Raw genomic sequence first — 22,349 nt, forward strand, 5'->3', positions numbered from 1 at the left:
TCCTCGGGAACATTTTGAGGAATGGGTTGAGGGATATCTTCTTCTTTGCCGCCTTCGTCATCGGGGGAGTATCCCTCTTCATAATCACCTGAATTGTCCACCCCTGGGGTAGGGGGTCTGTTGTGGTCATCTGCCAACTTTGCTAGAAAGGCTTCTTTCAATCTGGCGATTGGGTCGCTCTGGCTTTCGGGAACAGAGTTAACCCTATCCTTTTTGCCCAAGGGGGTCAAAGAGTCTGCGCTCTTTCAGGCTTTTTTACACCCCTTATTTTCAACCCTCATTTGAGGGTGTCCAGCTGACGTCCCTTCCCCAGGGCTGTCTGCCCGTCTTTTCCTGGCTGCCAGCTGTTCCTGCTGCTCCGCCATGCCTGCTTCCAGCATTGCCAACCTTTCAGTCAAAGGTTGCACCCCCTGAGAGACCGCTTGTGAAAGTGAATCTCCCAGAACCCTCTTGAAGCTGAGGGATAAATCAGTGTCTTGCCAAGTTGGCTCTTCTTCCCACTCTTGTTCACTCCACTCTGGTGTGGTGGACTGAGAATCTTTGGGGTGCGATGAGTGAGCCATTGAATGTTGTTAGCAGAGATAACTTCTTGGGAGTCAGCCGTAAATTAAGGCTCTGAATCAGAGTTCGCTTTAACTGCTTTCTAGCTTGTCTGTGAACTGTTCGACGTTCTCTGCAGTTCATGCAAAATTCCAATGAAATAATTTCTTTTTTTTATTTTGTGGAAAAATTCCTCTCAGGCACTGACTTGCACACCTCCCCGCTCCGTTTTGCTATATATGCGCGAAAACGAGCGTTAGAGGGACGTGGAGAATGACGGGAAGGTTCGGAGGTGGGATCTGCCTCGCTGGGTCCTAATGTACTCCGCATTCGGCGGCGCGAGCTGCCTCCGCTTATACGTGTGTATGCAGGCCGGTACAGGGTCCTAGAACTTTCGTGTTCACTGGCGTGCGCAAATTTACGCATACGCCTGAGGAGAACGGGTTGGATGCTAGAGGCGAGCGGCTTTGCTCGCGGCTCTGCACCACTTCTCCTTCCTCTCGAAATTACAACTACTACGGGTAAAGGGTAATACGCGCGCGCGTGCACCTCATACACTGAACGCTACAAACGCTGTTAAATGAACACTTGTCATTCTATCATCTAAAATATTATCGATAGTAACGGCATTCTAATATCTATTAAATTCAAATAGGCAATTGCTAACTTGTATAGAGCATATACTGAGACATAACACTTATCTCAGTATGGCAGCAAAAAGAAAGAGGAATGGACCTAGGGGGGAGAGTGTTTATACCCCGATCTAGCCACTGATTGGTGCAAGGGTAGAGGTCAGGACTACAAAGGCCTCAGGATTATGGGAAGCGTGGTTTCTAGAACCCAGTTTGAATTTTGTTGGAATACGAAACTTGTAACTTGTTGATTTGTTTTTTTCCAAGTAACATGTGAGAAAAACTAAAACATAAAGTTAAAGTTAAAGTTTTAAAATGTTGATATGGCAGTATTAAGGAAAGTATAAAGCATAATGTGAGCCTCCTGTCTTGTCATAGAATTCCCCATTCACCAGGGCCCTTCCCCATTCCCATTTTTCCCCCCGTAGGGCTCAATGGGAATGGGGAAGGGGGTAATAACGGTACTGCAAATTGCGGTACCGTTATTACCTCCAAAGTCCCTTTGCGGGTCCTGTCCTTAACGCCTGGTATACCCACGTGTTAAGGTAGGACCCGCAAAGGGACCTCTGAATAGGGCGGTAAGGGATTACCGACACCAATGCCCTTACCGGTACCGGTAATCCCTTACCGCCCGGGTCGTAATGAGGCCCAAAATATTGGATACTCTATTCCCTGCTACATGACAGCCAAAACACATAGGTCTGGGAGCACACCGAAGTTCATGCAGGACTGAAGTACATGAAATGTTTAGGTGAAGCATCTTTCAAGCTTGCTAGCACAACATTAGTTATTCATATAAACCCAATATACTTCACTTAATGTGAAATACCATCGAGTTTCAGCAGCAATTATATGCTGTGCTGCATTTTCAAGTTCTATTGCATGCATTGCTTTCATTTTCTTTTTCAAATGTAAAGCACCCAAACAGTTGCTTTAGAAAGTACCCTATTCGTGCCGGCCATCAATGACAAGATGGTAAATGTAAGCAAGATATTCATTCAACCTTTCTAGGCAATCTGGTGCTGTTCAATAACACTTCACATCCTCTTCAAGCTATTACATATTGGGGTTCTTTTTCATTCAGACCAGTTCATATTGGCATTGGATTCACTGTCGGTGGTGTGCATTCGCCATAATTCTTTCCCCATTTCAAAGACAGTTTGTGTTTTCTGCCATCCATGACAGAGCATTGAATATTATTAGTCGCCCATTTCTAGCTGGCACGTTATGGATGGAAATGACAACTATGTAAGAGCAAGTGGAATATAATTAATTTTATGTTTGCCTTTTATAACAGAATCACAAGTCATGTTTTTTGCAACCATGTGCTATCACGGGACAACATTTGGTCCTTTGCATTGCTTTGCAGTTATCTCCTTTAACTCTTATTATTGCCTTCATTACTTTTTTTTACTCTGCAGACAGTGGTGCAAGTTCCAGTGTTGGGTATGCTGCATTTTGTCTGAAAAACAATAGGCTATTAACGATGCGTCTTCAACTTATTGTGACCCTCTCTCAACATTGGAGAACCACCCCCACAGGATTTTGGCACCACAAAGTGACCTCCTTGACATTAGACCCCTTACAAATTAACAATAAACGAATATATATATATATATATATATATATATATATATATATATATATATATATATATATATATATATATATATATGTATCAGAGTCTATGGCCAGTTATTCCATATGTCCTTTTTGTATCCTCCTTCCCAATGTCCAGTCAGTCATGTATTCAATGGTATGATGGTGTTGGAACATGTTCCTTTGCACAGCATCCATCAATTATGTGGGTTTAAACTTTCCCTGACTAATGGTCTTCTGTCAATACAGGAAGTATGTGCCAGCATTAAAATTAGGTCAGTCCTCCCTTGCCTGCTCAAATAATGTGACATCCCACAATGCTATCACCACCACCACCAACATGCCATAGAAGTAGTTTGGCCAACAAGGCACTGCTGGCGGATGGTACACTGGCAGGCATGCACAGAAGGAAGAAGTGCTTGAGCCGGTTCAGAGGCCGGAGGGCTGATAACTACAGTACTGGTATGCCAAGCCATGCTGTGTATGTCCTTCTATGTGGAATGTGCAGACACTCCCTCCTTGATGCCCACACTCACTACTGCAATGTACTCTGGCAGAAGGATCAATAGATGCTGAAATGCACCCTTTAAGACTAGTAAGACAATAGCTCTAAATGATGTGCTTGTTATTCCCTTAGCTACCAAGAAGAAACCTTCCCTTGTTACACCCTGATTAACTGAAGTCTTGCATAGGTGGCATCTCACATTGCCTTCATTCACCTTCACAGTCTTCCGTTCAAGTAAGCTTAACTAGTCCAAGAGACATGATTAGGTAAGCACAGCCAAGGGTCGGGAGGTCCCCCTTCCCACCTGAAACTTGACAAGTGATGCCTTTGCCTGCCATGTCCCCTCTACAATGGCGGTCTCAGGTGCAAACGTCCCAAGCTCTTACTCCCCCTGAGCCATATGCAGTGGGACAAGTTCTGCCCCCTCCAACTGTTGCTCTTCTTCCGCTTGCAGCACCACTACCTGCACCCCCTCCTTATACTTTTGCAGGTGGGGTACAATAATCATGCATGTCTACCACACCCTCTCCTTGCTGAGTTACTACCAACTCATCTACAACTTCAACGTTGATAAATGCCTTGTCCATCCAGCACTGTGGTTTACCCCCAACAACAATGCCTTCCTCCTCCGTTACAGCAGCTAGGTCCTCCCAGACATACCCATATAACTCAGCAGATCCTTTCATTATCTCATTGCATGGACCTTCTGAGAGCCCCTCCTCATCCTCCTACGCCTCCTTTGCCACATCCTATGGAAATGTCAAAGCCTCATTTGCCAGACCTGCCTCTTCACCTATTCTTATGCATCCTTGATGTCTATCCCACTTCAGGCCATACCTGCTCTGAGCATCAGGCAGTTCCCCCCTACAACCACATGAGACTTACTGTTCTCATCCAAGAACTAGAAATGTATACCCACATCATCTGAGAAGTGAACCCCTCTCCTTGATCTACTTCTCTAACCAAATATAATGCCCAGCCTGGCTTCATCATTTAAATTCCTTTCTAAGGGAGCATTCACATTTGACAAAAACAACCAGTGGTTGACTGGGGCACACACATAGATGCTCATGAGACTCACATCCATGTGCAGTTACATTTACCCTGTGCGACAGTGTAACCTTTGTGGAGATTGGGGGGAGGGGGAAGGCTAGGAGCTCCATGGGTGGGAGGAATCCACCAAATACATGATTCCTCCCTTGCCCGCCACAACTGTACCCTTCAGTGAGATTTCCCTAATATGCCTGTTCAACAGCAATATACTCTTGGGGAGTGGGACTCTGGTCCTGCTAATTGTGACAATGTTCTGCCCTTTTGCAGGCTCCAGATGTGGGGCCCTGTGATGCCATCCATGGTACCCCTAGTTTTGTGCAAGAGACTTAGTCACAGATAAGTGAGATGACGTGTATGCCATCTAGAAGTTTTCAATTTACAAATATTTACCTCTGCTATACCATATTCTTCTTCTGCACCTTTGGCTGACTCACATCCTGACACAACCCATTGTAACCTTCATCTTTCAATCTCTGACACTCTCAAAGTTCTTGCCCCTGTCATGAGGATCCACTTGAAGCCCAAAGCAAAGTGCAACTCTTGGTATGGCTCCGACCTCATCACCCTTAAACGCAAGTGCAGGGTGGCTGAGAGGAAGTGGAGGGCAATAGTTGTGCCCTCTGACTAACTGGCCTGCCGCCTGCTCCAAAAGCTGTTCAGACTCTCTGTCCTTGCCAAGAAGAGAGCACATATCCAAGCCTGTGTCTCTGAAGCATCTAACAACTCGGCTGATCTCTTCAAAATCTGCAAGAAGCTGGCCAATCCTGCTTCAGTCTCTGCCACTACTGCTCCCTCCCAGGCCCTCTGTACAGCCTTGGCCTCTCATTTCATTGATAAAAATCAGGACATCCTGTCCACACTCTCTTCCTCTTCTTCCTCCTCCTCCACTCCTGGCCTTCCTGTGGCCACCTCTCCTCCTCCCTTCTCTTCCTTTCCCATGTTCACCCCTGACAACGTTTCTAGATAAGTCTGATATATGAAAGTCTCATCATAACAGTTTCTTCCCTGTTCATCCAGAACCATCAAGGACCACATCGACACCCTTGCTCCTGCCTTGGCCGATTTCTGCAAGTACTCCTTTGCCACTGGAACTTTCCCATTCCCCTGAAGCACTCCGTTGTGCACCCCCTCCTAAAGAAACCCTCAGCTGATCCTTCCTCTCCGGCTAACTATCGCCCAATCCCATTCACTCCTTTCCTGGGCAAACTCTTGGAAAAGCTGGCCATCTCCCAGCTTAACCGTCGCACTGAATCTGTTGGTTGTCTCGATGACTATCAGTCTGGCTTCAGACCAGCCAGAAGCATGGAAACTGCTCTCCTGAACATCAGTGAAGACCTGCTCTCCAACCTTCATTCAAACCTTCCTTCTGTCCTCATTCCCCTCAGTGTTTCCTCTGGGTATCACTGATCAGGCCCTGGCTGACCTCCTTTCTCACTGATCAACCCTCTCAGGTCCAGCTTGGGTCTTCCTCTCTTCTATCTCTCCCTCTACCTGTTGTGTTCCCCAGGGGTCCAGCCTTTCTCCCTGTCTGTTTAACCAATACCTAGCACTTCTTTGGCACCGTATTGCTGCTCTCTGCTCCAACTTTAAATGTTATGCGGATGACACCAAGCTCAGGCTCCCTTCGGCTGCCTATAATCCTTCTCTCATTCCAGACTGTCTGTCCACAGTTCAGGAGTGGTGTACCACCAATGATCTCTGCCTTAATGCCAGTAAAATGGAGATCCTCCTGATCGGAACACCAGCTCCCACCTTTCCTTTCTCTGGCCGCCCACTCTGGGCCCTCTTCCTGCTCCTACCTGTGAGGCTAAGAACCTTTGGGTCATCTTCGACTCCACCCACTCCTTCTCTCCTCACATCTCCGATGTCTCTAAGAAGTCAAACTATAAGATTCACCTCCTCTGAGGTTTTCTTTCTTTCCTTACATTCCCACAGAAGCTCACTGTCTTAAGATCTCTGGTCCTCTCAAGGCTGACTACTACAATAGTCTCTTTATAAATCTGCCTGCCTCTACTCTCCATCCTCTACAACTTATTCAGAACAGGACTACAAGAGTTGTCTTTGACCTCAAGCCCAGGGATCATATATCTCCAGCTCTGAGATCTCTTCATTGGCTCCCAGTGGTGGCAAGGATCAAGTTCAAGACCTTCTGCATTGTCCACAAGGCGTCTTTCTGGGGTCTGGGTCGGCACTACCTCCAACTCTCTTCCTTAAAATCTCCATTCTCGAGCTCTCTGATCATCCACCTCCAACTCTCTGAGGGTCAGTCGATTTTCCAAGTAGAGAGTTGGGGGCAGATCTCTTTCTTCAGCTGGGGCCTCTCTCTGCCACAGCCTCCCCGTCTCTCTCAAACTTGAGCAGAACCACCTCCGGTTCCGGAAGCAACTCAAGACCTTCCTCAATGCTTCCGCTTTCTCTCTTCCTCTCCCCTGCTGATGAACTGCCTGCTCCATGGAGTGGTCACCTGGCCATCCTCTGACCTTGGGCTCAGGTCCATGCCTGTCCAGTTGCACCTCACACTACCTTTGGCTCCCCCAGCACTTGTGGTCTGTATCTGCAACCCAACAGCCCCTTCTCTCTGCAGTTTTTAGCCACCCGTTGGCTGCACTTTTTGATTACCTGCACTTCTCCACCTACCCTCTTTGGCACTTCTCCCCTTCCCCTTCCCTGCACTTGTGCGAGCTGAATGGCACAAGGCCTAGTAAGATCGTTGTTTTGTCCTCCCTGTTTCCCGCTCCTTGTCTTGTTGCGCCTAGAAACACTTGTGTACAGGCGCGTTATAAATGATATCACAGAGACATAAATGAAGATGATTGGATCACATGAAGGGTACGTTGAATCACACATACATGTGTTATTATGTGTCATAGAGAAGAGTGGCTTCCAAAATAGGAGAATGCTGCAATGTAGCTAAACTTGTTTTTTAACCCTTCTGGTTGGATACTTGATCACAAACCATTTTCCATTTAGAGCCTTTCTCACAAATGTATTAAACATCTCGGGGTCTCAGACTCTTGCACAAGTCCATGCAGGTTTTGGTTTCACTGCGAGTGGCATAGAACCAGCTCCCGTTATCTTATAGCTCCTTGATTCGTTGTTGGTCCTCTAGGACAAGGCGCAGGTACAGCTGTAGTTTTTTCTGTTCCACATTAGCATAAAAGGGAACATTTTTTGTTTGCTTTTGAAGATTTTGGATGTGACACAAATGGGAAAGCAACAGGGCAATGAAAAGTGATTTTGTTTTACTTTAGCTATGAGGGAACGTAAGAGGTAAAATGTAAAAATGACAAAGGGCACCAAATAAACACACAGACACACAAAAAGCGCAAAAGGGGAGTGAAGAAGAAATAAAACGAATACACTGGCAAAAAGAAAACGATACCAACTTCATCCTAGAAACGAGTTATGGGCCTGCCATTTACACTCCTGTCTGCTCTTACAACCTATCAACACCCGCAAAAGGAAAGTGAGCCAGGCCTTTTCACGGGCAACATGACCTCTCCAGGGCCTGCTCAATCCCCCGAGGAGAATCAGGGATTCTGATTACCCTGCAAAAGGGAGCTCCATGCCGCCAAACTCAGGTGTCAGTTTAGACCATGTTTGGGAGTCGGGCAAGTCCGCTGCGTTCTCGGGGATCCACTGAATCTCACCCATGGTATGTGCTTGGACCAGTAGATGGGTAGGGCGGGTTGCCTCTAGCCTTAGATAAGAGGGTTTGCAGGTTGCAAAGGGCAGATCATGAACATCAGCATTTAACCAAGAAAGTCAATGAAGGAGGTATTCATTTCCAGGGCACTCCTGAATCAGAGCAAGTAGTGCTCCTTGCCTAGGATTGTCTCTAGCGATACTCGGGAGCAGACTCAGTGTTTGCAACAATTTCCAGAAACCCATGGCAATGCATCAATCCAAAAATGTAAATGTAGCCACGCGTCCCCACTAAACCCAATTTCATTATCATTTATGTGTGTGTACTGAGCTTTATCCAGCATAAACGCGGCTGTGACGCGACAGAACGCTCTACAACATGGGGATGCAGTAATAGTGTGTTGTTCAATACACAGTTATGCTCCTGCAATATGACCTGTTGCGTGCCTGGGTTTGCGCCAGGCTTGCTTCCTTTCCCTTCTTCTGCTTAAAAGAGGAAGCTGCGTGTGTTCTCTTTTAATCCACCACAGAACATTTTACATTCTCGTCTTGCTAATCCCCCAGTAGACCACAGAGGCTTCAAGTTATTAATCAACCCCCCCCCCAATTCCCAGCCATGTTCCATTGCATTGTTTACCAGTTTCATAAGGCAACCCCGGTTTTCTGAGCTTCTCCCCAGGTTTCCACACTTTTGATTAAAACCACTAACTTTGATTTTCAATCTTTGAAATTCATCTTCAACTCCTCTCTCTCTTTCACTCCTCATATCCTGGACCTTGGCAAGAAGGCCCATTTTCAACTCAACCTCCTCAGAGGATTTTTCCCTTTCCTCACTTTCCCCTAGAAGCTCAATATGTCCAGAGCTCTGCTCCTCTCCAGACTGGACTACTGCAATAACTTCTTCCTCAATCTTCCTCTTTCCTCCCTTCATCCTCTTCAACTCATCCAGAAAGGGTTGCAAGACTTATTCTTGGCCTCAAGCCGAGGGGCCAAATGTCTCCGGCCCTAAAATCTCTAAACTGGCTCCCAGTGGCTGCAATGATCAAATTCAAGACCCTCTGCATTATCCACAAGGCTTTCTGGGGCCTGTGACCACACTATCTCCAACTCTGATGGTCAAATGTTTCTTCAAGCAGAGGGTTGGTGGCAGATCTCTTTCCTGGACTGGTGCCTCCCTCTGGAACAGCCTCCCTCACCCTCTCCATCCTGAACCGGACCACCTCAAGTTACACAAACTCCTTAAAACCTTTCTTTTCACTACCCCTTTCCCTTTTCTCCTCTTCCCATACCTTGCTAACCGTCCCGCGGCCACTGGGACGGGCGGCCAGGTCCCTCATGAGTTCCTTACAGGTTACCAGGAACTCTGCCCAGTCGATTCCATCATCCCTCCTGCCCCCGCAGCACTGCCCCCTAGGCACCTCACCTGACTGTTGGCAAGTTTGCATGCAGTCACTGTCTGTGGCACCACCTCCTCAGCACTCTAGGGCTCCCTTATGCACGTCCCTCCGTCTCCCTTCCTCTGTGCCCCCTACCTTCCCCCTCCTTGCCCCCCACTGCACTAGGACTATTACTGTTTACCTTGTAACTATTATCTTTGTTATTGTACTGTTCATTTATTATTACTGCTATTGTTTATATATTCCATTGTTTTCCTACCTTTCTTGCCTTGTGGTGCCTTGAAATTCTCAGAGGTGGGGGGGGGGTATAAGTCCCTGTCGTGAAAATCAAATGTTAGCACCCATGAACCCACAGTTAAATTTCCTAATAACTGCTGTCAGCACAACAGAAACATGCATTTGTCATTACAGCTTTACAAGCATATAAAATCTTTATAAATAAACCTGTGATAAAACATAAAAGAAGGTACACAAAAATTACAGCATATGTGTGTGGTAGTCCAACAAATAAAAGAAACACTTTTCAAAGAAATCAGGTGAATGCAAGTTTAAGTATCATTTTTGAGTTTTCAAATTACTTTTCTTTTCTATGAAAGTGTAAGATGCACATTTGCACACAGATACTCTATGCGGGGTGCGATCTCCAAGATGCCTGATTTCGACTCTTCTCCCCTGCTCAGCACAGGCCCAACAAGGGGCAGTTGGTATCTCTGAGAGCTCTCATGGGTTAACAATAGTGTTTCCCTTTGATATTTTGTTTGCAAGCCTCTTCACCCCCTGCCAGCCTGCACTGTCCTCACCCCAGATGCACTGAACCAGCTCTGGCACTTTCCAGCCAGTTCCTCAGAAACAGGTGCCATGGGTAGGGCTGCCTTTTGTGGCTTTGCCCACCACTGATCTCCATGGAATGAGGTGAGAATTAAAGCAGTTTATTGAGAAGCCACCCTCAACACGGGGAGTTCCTTCCCTCCACACTTACACAACCAACTGTTTAACAGATTCTTCTTTAGCCCTATTTCAGAGACATATCATCATCCCCCTTGGATAACTCCCCACTGAGCTAACAATGAGCTAAGAACCAGGCCGGTGTACGGGAAATATATTACTATTTATTTAAATTAAAAGTAATAGAAAATAGCACGAAAATATCAAACACCACTTTATCCGTGGCACAACACAATCAACTTATCCCAGCATAAATAAATCACAAAAGTGAGTTAATAAGAACACAATCACAAATCTTCACTTTCTGCAAATTTCACTACACAAAATAATTACACTGATATGTTATGACATGATATGATATGGCATTTAGAATGCGCCTATACACAAGTGTTTAAAAGCGCGATGTGGCAAGGGAGGGGGAAGAGAGGGAAGACAGAGACAAGGATCTTACTAGGGCAGGTTACACTGAGATTGTGCAAGTGCAGGGGAGGGGGGAAAGGGAAAGTGAGGGTAGGAGAAGGGGGCAGTACAATACATAGGTTCAACAGTACAAAAATAAATAGAATAAATAAAACTGTAGGTAAAAGTACTGCCAGCTAGTGGCAAGTTCAGGGGTAAGTGCAGATATCACAAGTCAAGAGCTGGTGGGGACTGTAGGGATACAGAAACAGTCCCCAAATGCAGGGGTTGCCTGGGAGGCAGTGCAGGTGTGCAGCTGGATCGGGGAGGAGACCTGGGCTCGAGATCAGAGGGAAACCAGGTGACCAGTGCAGTTTCAGTCAGGAGTTCAGCAGGGGAGAGGAGCAAAGAAAGCAGAAGCAAAGAAGAAGGTCTTGAGGTGCTTCCAGAACTGGAGATGGTTCTCCTAAAGTTTCAGGGAGGCAGGGAGGCTGTTCCAGAGGAGGCCCCAGCTGAAGAAAGTTGCTTGGAGAATCGACTGACCATGAGGGAGTTGGAGGCGGATGAGCGAAGAGCTCGAGAAGGAAGATATTTAGGAAGCGAGAGTTGGAGGTATTGAGGCCCCAGGCCCCAGAAGGCCTTGTGGACAATGCAGAGGGTTCTTAACTTAATCCTCACAGGCCAGTGCAGATATTTCAGTCCTGGAGAGATACGTTCCCTGGGCTTGAGGCCAAGGACAAGTCTTGCAGTCCTGATCTGGATGAGTTGCAGAGGGCGGAGAGTAGAAGCAGAAAGATTTAGAAAGAGGCTCTTGCAGTAGAGAGCTCTGGGGACAGTGAGCTTCTGGGGGAAGGAGAGGAAAGGAGGACTACCTCTGAGGAGGTGGAGCTGGTAGTGTGACTTCTCAGAGACGTCAGAGATGTGAGGAGAGAAGGAGAGAGTGGAGTCGAAGATGACCCCCAGGTATTTAGCCTCACAGGTGGGAGAAGGAAGAGGCCCAAGAGAGGCCGGCTAGAGAGTGACAGGAAAGGAGGGAGAAGGTGTGCTGTTGAGGAGAATCCCAGTCATACTGGCATTAAGGCATAGATCATTGGCGGCACACCACTCCTGGATAGCGGACAGACAGTCAGAGATGAGAGAAGGAAAAGAGGTGGCGGAATGGAGCCTGAAAATGAGCTGAGTGTCATCCCATAGCATGTAAAGTTGGGGCAGAGAGCGGCAATGCAGTGGGCAAGAAGTGCCAGGTATTGGTTGAACTGCCAGGGCGAGAGGTACAACCATGGGAACCACCACACTTAGAGATAGAGATGGAGGAGAGGAAGGACCTGAGTTGGACCTGGGAGGGGCGATCGGAGAGGTAAGAGGTCAGGCAAGCCAGGGCCTGATCGGTGATACCCAGGTTATCACAGAGATGTTTGAGCAGGATGGCATGGTTGACCATGTCAATGGCAGAAGAGAGATCAAGTAGGATGAGGACACAGAGGTTATTGGAGTCAAGGTTCGAGAGCAGGTCTTCACAAGTGTTCAGGAGAGCAGTTTACGTGCTTCTGGCAGCTCTGAAGCCAGAATGATGGTCATGGAGACAACCAACCAATTTAGTGGGAAGATTAAGCCGGGAGATAGCCAGCTTTTCCAGTAGTTTGCCCAGGAAAGGTGTGATGGAGAATGGGCGTTAGTTAGCAGAACAAGAGGGATCGGCTGAGGGTTTCTAAAGAAGAGGTTGCATAAGGGAGTGCTTTGGTGGGAAACGGAAGCCACCAGTGACGAAGGAGTCATTGCAGAAGTCAGCCAAAGCAGGAGCCAGGGTGTCAGTGTGGTCCTTGATGGTTTTAGAGGAACAGGGGAGAACCTGTTTCAACAAGACTTTCATAGATTGGACTTGTCTAGAAACCTTGTCTAAGGAGAACAAGAAAAAGGCAGAGAAGTAGGGAGGAGAGGTAGCCACATGAGGGCCAGAGGAAGAGAGGGGAGTAGAGGTAGGAGGAGGAGAAAAAGAGAGAGAGGACAGGATACCCTCAGTTTCAGAGATGAAATGAGAAGCCAGGGCCATGCAGAGGGCCTGGGAGGGAACAGTCGAGGTAGAGACTACTGCAGGATTGGCCAGCTCCCTGAAGATTTTAACGAGTTCGGCCGAGTTGTTGGATGCCGCAGAGATGCAGGCTTGGATGAGGACTCACTTCTTGGTGCGGACAGAGAACCGGTATTGCCTTTGGAGCAGATGGCAGGCCAGTTTTTCTGTACAGGATGTACAGGAAGGCCGCCATTTCCTCACAGCCACCCTGCACTTGCGTTTAAGGGTGACGAGGTCTGAGTCGTATCAGGAATTGCACTTGGCTTTGGTCTTCAAACGGATCCTCATGACAGGGCAAAGATCATCAAGAGTATAAGGTATACCAGAGTGGAGCATAGAAAGGGCTGTCAGCTGAAGCGGGAGGGGGGTAAGAAAGTGGCAGTGAAAGCCTCAAATGATACACGCTTCATGGGTCGGATAACCGAGAAGGTAGGTGGCAGTGCTGGAGTTGGCTTGGCCTGAGGAGTGGAGAGAGTGAGCTGGGAGGAAAGGAGCATGTGATCACTCCAGGAGAGAGGAGTGGTGAGAGGGATAGAAAGGGCAAGGTCTGTAGAGATCAGAACATCCAGAGTGTGCCCTGCAGAGTGAGTTGGGCCAGAGGGGAGGATAAAGAGTAAGAGAGAGTTGCAGAGATTGCGAAAGAGTAGAGGAAGAACATGAAGCATCCAGGTGGATGTTAGAGTCTCCAAGGAGAAGTTGAGTGGTCGAGACCAGGAGGGAAGAGGAGAGGTCCGCCCGCTCAGCGAGGAAGTAGGAGATCTGACCAGGTGGCCAATAGATGGTAGCCACATTAAGGGAATGGCTAGGAGAGAGAGAGAGCAGATGAACATTTGAAAAAGGAGTGGTCCTGCGTAAGAATGAAAGAGGCAGGAATCCACTCTGGGAAGGTCAGGACTACACTCCCTCCAGAAATGATTGGACCTGGGTGGGAAGAGGCTCTTTTAGCCGTCTGGGAGGAGAGTGTCAAAGCTTTTAACAAAGCTGGCCATGAACCATGTCTCAGTGAGACTGATGACATTGATGTCAAGTTCTTCGAGGAGGCGGCAGATGTCAGAGGAGTGTTTGACAGCAGAGCAAGAGTTTAGAGTGGCAATATGGAGACGGTCGCCATCCTTGAAAGACTTCCGGGGAGAGGTACAAATTCAGAGGAATGCCCTTCAGAGGTGTAGAAGAAGCCCGAGGGGGGCAGAAGAGGAAGGAGAAGAGGGCAAGGTAGCAAAGGAGGAGACAGCAGGGGGAGACAAGGAAGCCGTGGAGGGAAGAGAGGGAACAGCAGGAGAAGAAAGGAAATTGAAGAGACACAAGAAGCATCTATCAAAGAGGAGATGGTTGACCTGAAGTCCTTGGACCAAGACGGTACCATTCAGGTAAACATTAATGATGACCTTAGAGGAGTGGAAGGAGGCCAGGAGAGCCTCCCACCGGGTCCACCATTAATGAGAGAAAGGAAAAAGCCCAGAGACCATATGGAGGGTCCATAGGTCTGGCGATGGAACGACAAAGAGGATGTCGGTGAGGGTTTTCCTGGAGGAAGCAGTGGTATAGGTGTCGGCGAATGGGAGGCCTGGGTTGGAGATCAGTTTATCCTTTTTAAACTTCTTGCTACCAGATTTAGTGAGGATAGCAGGATAGTTGATAGATAAGCAGTTAGAAAAGATAGGAGAGGCAGCAAGCACCATAGAGTAGGTTGGGAGAGGAGAGAAGAGGAAGGGGGTGGATGGACGGTGAAAACACTAGGGAAGGACACAGGGAGGGGCGCAAGCAGACGATCAAAGAGAGACGAGACAATAGTAGGCAACTGGACAAGTCGACAGGTGCTCAGATAATGGTATAAAAGTTTGCTAGATGATTGCTTTGCTAAGAAGGCAAAACCCCAGAACGGCACTACTTTCACAATGCAGTTTAATTACCAGAGAAAACATACCTAAATCTGTGACTGTATGGTGGGAAAACGGCCTAGGTTTCACAATGCAGTCTAAATACTTTCACAATGCAATTTAAATACCGGAGAAAAACACATCTAAGTCTGAGAGTCTGCTAAGTGGCAGGATTTTCAGTGTAGAGTGAAGGCTCTATTCCTCACTCTAGCCACTCCTACCTTACTAGTCACGGACAGTGGATGGCTGGCCACTAGCTTCCCCTGCTGACACCTGCAGACACGAGATGGAGCCACCAATGTAGGAGCCGCCCTTTGCCTGGGGCCCTTAGCTGCAGGGTCTGCTGGGCAGAGCGCTGCCCTAGTAAGGTCAGTTATAACCTTCAAGACACCAATCAGGGAGGTTGGGAGGTCTGGGAGGTGGGAGGGCTCGGAATCAGGAAGTGGAAGCAGGTGGGGAAAGCGAGGGAGAGGGACACACAACAGGGCTGAGAGAGGATAAATTACACCCAAAATCAAGGAAGCGGCCCAGGAGGAATTTTAGTTGTTGCACTCACCTTACAAAATGAAGCAAAAGAGACAGCGTACCTGCTGTCTGGGCAGGGGTTTGGGTCCTCCTGGTCCGAACAGGAATTGCCCTTTTCTTCGTCTGCCTTTCGCTTCGAACGCCTGGGCGAGAGACACCCTTGATCTAAGAGTTAAGAGCAGGAAGGAAGACGTAGGGCTATAAAAGGTGGGTGGGGCTCAGGCCAAGTGACCTAGATCCACTTGCACCTGCTCCCCATTTGCAAAGGAAAAGAGGCTGGAGGGCTCCTTAAGTAGGGAAAAAGAGCAGCAACCAGGAAGGCATCAAGGGGGCGGGGCTTAGGCCAGGAGGTATCCTTAAGTAGGGAAAAAGAGCGGCAACCAGGAAGGAAGCAAGTGGGCAGGACTTGGGCCAGGCGGGCTCCTTAAGTAGGGAAAAAGTGCAGCAACCAGGAAGGCACCAAGTGGGAGGGGCTTAGGCCAGGAGGGCTCCTTAAGTAGGGAAAAAGAGCATCAACCAGGAAGGCACCAGGTAGGCGGGGCTTAGGCAAGGAGGGCTCCTTAAGTAAGGAAAAAGAGTGACAACCACAAAGGCACCAAGTCGGCGGCGTTTAGGCCAGGAGGGCTCCTTAAGTAGGGAAAAAGAGCAAAGGGAATTATAATGTGATGTTGTGCGATTTTGATTTTCCTGTCGGCTTAAAAGGATAGCAGTAGGATTTCAACATTGGTACAAATAATTTCGCCCACATTTTTGGTTTAAAATTAACACAGGGTGAATTTTCGGTTTGCCTTTCAGACCCCTCCTTGCTTTTGTCTATATTGGGAAGTCAAACAGAAAAATTGGAATGCTTTGGGGAACTTTGGATTACAGACCCCCCCTTACTTAAAGGCTGTATTGGGGAATCTGGAAAAACAGATTTAAGAACACAGACACCCCCTTCCTTAAAGAATTGGGGGTCAGTTGGACAACAAGGATTACCCAATTAACATGTAGGCTATAGTTTTCAGCACACACTGGGAAGTGAGCTTTGTTAATTTGAATTAAAAAGAAATGTACCCTGTAGGGTTCTGACAAATGGGGAATTAATTAAATTAATATTTTTGGTTAAATAGGCTAAAGATCTAAACAGTTTTGACCCCCACTATAAAGGGAAAGGTTTCAAGGTAAGCAGACTCCCCCACCTTTGGGTTTCCCATAGCTCAGTTCAACTTACAAAACAATCCTTTGTTTAAGGTTCAGGAATCCAGCTTCATGTCAGGAAAGATAGGGCAGTGTACTGGTTACTCCACTTTCAAAGATGGCCTCATGCTCTCCACCATAGGACCCAGTCATTTTTTTAGGCCTTCCTAGAGATAGACAGCTCCACCCAGATGCACTCTCAGCAATCTCCTCTTATGTCTCCTTACAGCTGTCAGATTGTAAGTTTCAGCAGCTTCCTGATGATCTGTCTCTTCTCTCTGTCCTGTCTTTCTGTCTGTTTTATCAGTCTTAGTGCAGTCCCGCTTACATGGCAGAGATAACACCACCAATTTTACAATCTTGGGGAAGTACCCTACAATAATGACTGCCACTAGGATTGGACAGTTTCCCTTCTCTCTTCTCCCAAACCTAGCCTCCAAGTCAGGACTGGTTTAGGGTTGTAGAGCCACACATGGCAATTCACATTTGTAATCGCCCTTTGCTCTACTTTCAACTTTCTGGCAAAAACGAGTTATGTATCACAACTTCATATTTTTACGAGCAACTGCCATACTAAACATATTTTCTGATTCAGCTAATCATGGAGAATTAGATAAGCCGACCACCAAATCCATTCCATGTAGCATGGCCGAGCGCCACCTTTCTGCCATTTCCATAAAAGGCACAACAGTTATGAATATGTAAGTTCTTAAGCATATCCCTCATTTCATTTTCCACCCACTCACCAACTCTCACATTTGGAACATGTTCTGATCAGCCAGAAACCTAGTTTAACTGGCCATTACAGTTCCCTGAATCACAGGTAGATGAATTTTATATCCCTAAAATTGGCTGGAAATGACATAAAAAAATGGTACATAGAGTAATCCCCAGCACTGGACAGTAAAAATAAAAAAAGACAGTGAGGAGCCACTTTTTTTATTGTCCCGTGTTGGGGACACTACCTCGTTACAGCATCTGCTCGATTTCTCACCCCACTTAAAGCAATGGGTAGGAAAATGAGCTGTGCCTGCTGAGAGAACACTGCTGGAGAGAGCTATGTCACTGATATGAAGTCACAATATCTTAGCACTCGATCTTTCTGCCAGCCTTCATATTATATGTAATACTGTACCACTTGTTTTACGATGCCGCTCATTCCATTTGGCCCATTGGGTGTATACTCACTCACATTGCATGAAAGAAGTATCATCAATAATTAACCGATACACAATGATTGAGCAGATTTGGGGCAATGTCGCCCTAGAACACATGCATCATTTGATGCAGCATTTAATCTCAGTGTGGCTGCTCGATGCATACCCGTGGAAATCTATCATGATTCTGGCCTGGTATCGTATGATATAGTCACAGTGGTGGGCTGTTCCGGGCCCTGAAGCAGATGATAGGCTATCCCAGAGCCTTTGCTTGGCTTTCGCACCTGTCAGTCAGTCGCCATATGGATGACCTTATATGCATCAGTCCTTCCCATCTCATGGAAATGGTATCAGTATATTAATGATGCATGTTCCTTTCAAGAGTCATTCCAGCATCACAAATTCATAAGTCAATACACTTCAGTTTAGATTGACAGAGGAGAAGCACTGTTGAACTTCCCACAATCACCCAACGCTTCTGAACTACCACCCAATAATGCAGAACAACTTACTGCAACGATTAAGGAATGCAAGACTGAGCTTTTAGAGATAAAGACTTGTATATATATTTTCTCTCGTGGTTGATGACAACCATTCAGCATTGATACCATGTTGGTGGACACATCAATTAATCCGTTCATCTGTAACAGTGCAAATCCACCACACGCTGCCGCATCCCAACCTCGTACGTTAGAGTATCTGATGCAAGAGGTTAAAACTCCCTCTCATTCTGATGCATGCACAATTAAACTGTCATCAAAAGATGTGTTAATTTGAGGAAATAAAATTCAGTTATAGACCAGCAATAGAAACAAGAAGTTTCGTTGACAGATTGGATCTCAACTCTATGAATGAAACCCTGCTATGTGCAAGCTCATACCATGGCTGTTTAGATGAGCAGCAGGCAGTGGAGTAACTTTGCTGAAAAAGTTGGGGGGGACATGACATCTGAAGAAAAGGTGCCCATACAAATGACTGGGACAAAATGTTGTGCCATGAAAGTTGGGGGGGGGACAAACACCTCTGGCCCCCTAAAATTAAATTATGCCCATGCCAGTAGGGCAGTTGCCTCGGTTTGATTTGGCCATTTTAGCAGGTTTCCTCTACTACCACTTTGAATACTGGGATTTTTTGCTGCCTAATATGGCTATCTGTGACAGTAAGACCACACCACTGCCCTTGGAAATCTTTCCTCATTGACAGACATATTAAAAAATGGAAACAGAAATGTTGGGCATTGGCAGCTCTCAGTTGCAATCAGTGAAATCAAAATGGCTGAGCGCTCATTGCAAGGTGTTGTCACAGTGCTGTGGAAGGCCTGCCCCGAGGAGTAATCAGCGAGCCGAGGAGATGCACCCTTTCAAAATACAAAATATGTTCTAATATATGCATTGCCTGTTTACTGATTACGTATGTTATGAGGGCATCGGTTTCCCCGGCAGAATTTGAAGGTAATTTTGCACAGTTTATTGTACCTGACATTTGAAGCAGCCTAGATATAAATGTCATTTCCAAGCAACAAATTAGCTGTTCGAGTGCTGTAACATTCTCGTGATTACAGCCATTGCAAAACAATCACCGGTAGTCATGTCATTGCGCCAGTGGCGGCCATGTTCTGTAATTGGAGAAAGTAGCAGGATGCTGTGTTGACGTACAGAGCAATTAGGCTGTGCAAAATTGAAAGGTAAATTGCTCTTTTAATGACCGTACAAAAAGAAAAACATGTTTTTTTTTCACTTGCAATTCTTCAGTTGATCTTTAATTATTATTTCCTATTGTATTTCTTCTTTTCAGGAGGACCGGATGACTGTATCCTTTCATATGAGCCTGTAACGAGACACGAAAGTAAGTAACATTCACTAGATTGTACTTAACACCGAAATATTTAGAGGAATGATTGCTTGCCTTATAATGCTGCCTATGCAGTATTTCTGAAATACTGCAAACAGTGCTTCAGAAATACTCATGTCTACTGCTCCCATTTGAAGGATGATCATGCACGTGTGATCGCTGCACAGATAAAAAATGAACGGATGGGTTAGAAGGGTCCCTTCTGGGGATTGCACATCTCCATGCGCAAAGGAGCTCGATCCGCAAAGGGGTGCATGGAAATGATATGATATGGCATTTGTAACGAGCCTATACACAAGTGTTTCAAGGCGCGAAGAGGCGGGGGGCGGGGGACAAGGGGAGAACAGACAACGATCCTACTAGGCCAGGTGTCATTCAGATCGCGCAAGTACAAGGGTAGGGGGACTGGGAAAAGTGCAAGGGGAAGGGGAGAAGGGAAGTGCAGTACATGGTTAGTAGAATACAAGATAAGTAATAGGGCCAGCTGGTGGCAAGGAGAGTGCAGTACATGGCTAGTAGAATACAAGATAAATAATAGGGCCAGCTGGTGGCAAGTGCAAGGTAAGTGCCGGGAGAAGGGGCTGTAGGATACAGAGACAGTCCCATAGTGCGGGAAGGCAGTGCAGGGAAGAGTGGCAGGGCCAAGGACCGAGATCGGTGAGTGGCCAGTTGCAGATTCAGTGCAGGTTCAGTGATTTTAGCAGGGGAGAGAGGGAGAAAAAGTGGAGGCAAAGAGGAAGGTTTTTAGGTGCTTCCAGAACCGGAGATGGTTCTCCTCAAGTTTCAGGGAGGCAGGAAGGCTGTTCCAGAGGGAGGCCGCTGCTGCGGAGAGAGATCTACCCCCATCTCGTTGCTTGGAGAAGCGGCTGACCCTGAGGTAGTTGGAGGTGGATGAGCGAAGAGCTCGAGAAGGAAGATATTTAGGAAGAGAGAATTGAAGGTATTTTGGCCCAAGGCCCCAGAAGGCCTTGTGGACAATGCAGAGGGTTTTTAACTTAATCCTCGTGGCCACTGGGAGCCAGTGTAGCGATTTCAGTCCTGGAGAGATACAGTCCCTGGGTTTGAGGCCAAGGACAAGTCTCGCAGTCCTGTTCTGGATGAGTTGCAGAGGGCGGAGAGTAGAGGCAGGAAGTTTTAGATAGAGGCTGTTACAGTAGTCCAGCTTCGAGAGAAACAGGGCTCTGGAGACAGTGAGCTTCTGGGGGAAGGAGAGGAAAGGAAGGATATCTCTGAGGAGGTGTAGCTGGTAGTGTGACTTCTTAGAGACATCAGATATTTGAGGAGAGAAAGAGAGTGTGGAGTCGAAGATGACCCCGAGGTTTTTTGCCTTGCAGGTAGGAGCAGGCAGAGGTGCAAGGGAGGCCGGCCAGAGAGCTGCAGGGAAGGAGGGAGTGGGTGTGCCGATAAGTAGAATCTCTGTCTTACTGGCATTAAGGCAGAGGCTGTTGGCGGCACCCCATTCCTGGATAGCAGAAAGACAGTCGGAGATGAGGGAAGGGGAAGAGGAGGCCGAGGGTAGCCTGAGAATGAGCTGGGTATCATCCGCATAGCACTGGAAGTTGGGACAGAGAGCGGCGATGCGGTGAGCAAGAAGTGCCAGGTACTGGTTGAACAGCCAGGGGGAGAGGTTAGATCCCTGGGGGACACCACAGGTAGAGAAAAAGATGTCAGAGAGGAAGGAACCCAGTTCTCCCATCCTCCATATTGAGGCTCTATCTTTTTTTCCAAAGGCGGTTAGTAATCTCAGATTTTCCGGTGCACAGACGCAGGGCTTCATTATGAGTCTGGTGGTACTAGATCGTGTAAGCATGCATTAATGGAAAGCGTCCCCTGCTATTATCCACCATTGTGTTGTCCACAGGACTCTTTGGGGACATGTATTTCCTCATGCAGGAATATTGCACGAGATATACCACATGCGGTAATGCGTGGAGAGAATTTCCTCCAAGCAAAAGCAGGTATGAATGAAAAGTTAACAAAACTCAGAATTTGGCAGAGCAGCAAAATGTGCAGTGTTTCCACAAACTGCGATTTTTACCATTATCGCCAAACGCATAATGATTGCTGCAATATTTTAAACACTGCCTGTTTTGTTCGATTACTGCTATGCTCATAAAAAGCCCCTTTATCCTGAAATTGGGATTCTATAAAGAACTAAATGCAGGTGAATAGGCAACTGCAGATTTCTATAGTATGCTTTTAGAGTAAAGGTACCAAAGTCACAAAGTTAGCTGACTACTACAATACACAATGAATATACCACCCAGCGGAAAGAAAATAAATAAATACTCTAATCAAACAATACTGCTTCCTAATACCCAGAAGTTTCTAAGCGAGGACCGGGGATTGAACCTGTTTTGCTCTATGTCGTCTTGCTTCCAAGGAGAGCACGATGCCGCTGAGTTGTACTCCCGAGGGCATCTGCAGACTTTTATACAACTAACCTAATTTGGGATGCAAATCATATGCATATATTCAAATAATTCAATTCGAATCCCCACTGGGGCCTGTGGTGATCCATAGAGAGCAGATGGCCCTGTTTCCCATTTAACCAATGGTATATCTGTTTGCCACAGCTCATCAAGTACAGCCGTCTGCACTCCACAGAAGGGAGCCAGCGCTCTTCCGCGCACTCTACCAAAGCGGATGGGTTTCACGCTAGTGCCTTAATTCGCTGTTATTCGGTGGGCTTTGGGAGCGTTCTGAAACACACTCATTGTGGATATTTTGAACATCACTGATGACCTCATTAGGAGTATATACTTAAATACAAAAGAATTTGGTGGCATAACGACCTCCTGTGTATGAAGTACCCCATCACTATGTGGGGCGGGGGTGACGGCCTATTTACAAAATATTTTTTCAGTGGGACAAACCCCATTTAAAAAAGCTTTGTAAATCAGGCCGTGGTCTCTTAGGATACTGTCTGTATGGAATACATATACGTAGTGTGTGAGGTAAAACCAGAGTATTT

General features: G+C 46.9%; 1 protein-coding gene across 8 annotated transcripts in view; it reads left to right on the forward strand.

Moving 5' to 3' along the window:
* Positions 1-22,349, forward strand: part of DLG2 (discs large MAGUK scaffold protein 2) — a 5,493,568-nt gene that overhangs the window by 5,298,846 nt on the left and 172,373 nt on the right. For all 8 annotated transcript variants that reach the window (XM_069639853.1, XM_069639851.1, XM_069639850.1 and 5 more), the window contains one exon: positions 19,319-19,369. In XM_069639853.1, coding sequence (XP_069495954.1) covers positions 19,319-19,369 — 51 coding nt within the window. The remainder of the gene's footprint in view (positions 1-19,318; positions 19,370-22,349) is intronic.

This window comes from Ambystoma mexicanum, chromosome 7q (genome assembly GCF_040938575.1).
Source record: "Ambystoma mexicanum isolate Mex_15411 chromosome 7q, UKY_AmexF1_1, whole genome shotgun sequence".
NCBI classification, from domain to species: Eukaryota; Metazoa; Chordata; class Amphibia; order Caudata; family Ambystomatidae; genus Ambystoma; species Ambystoma mexicanum.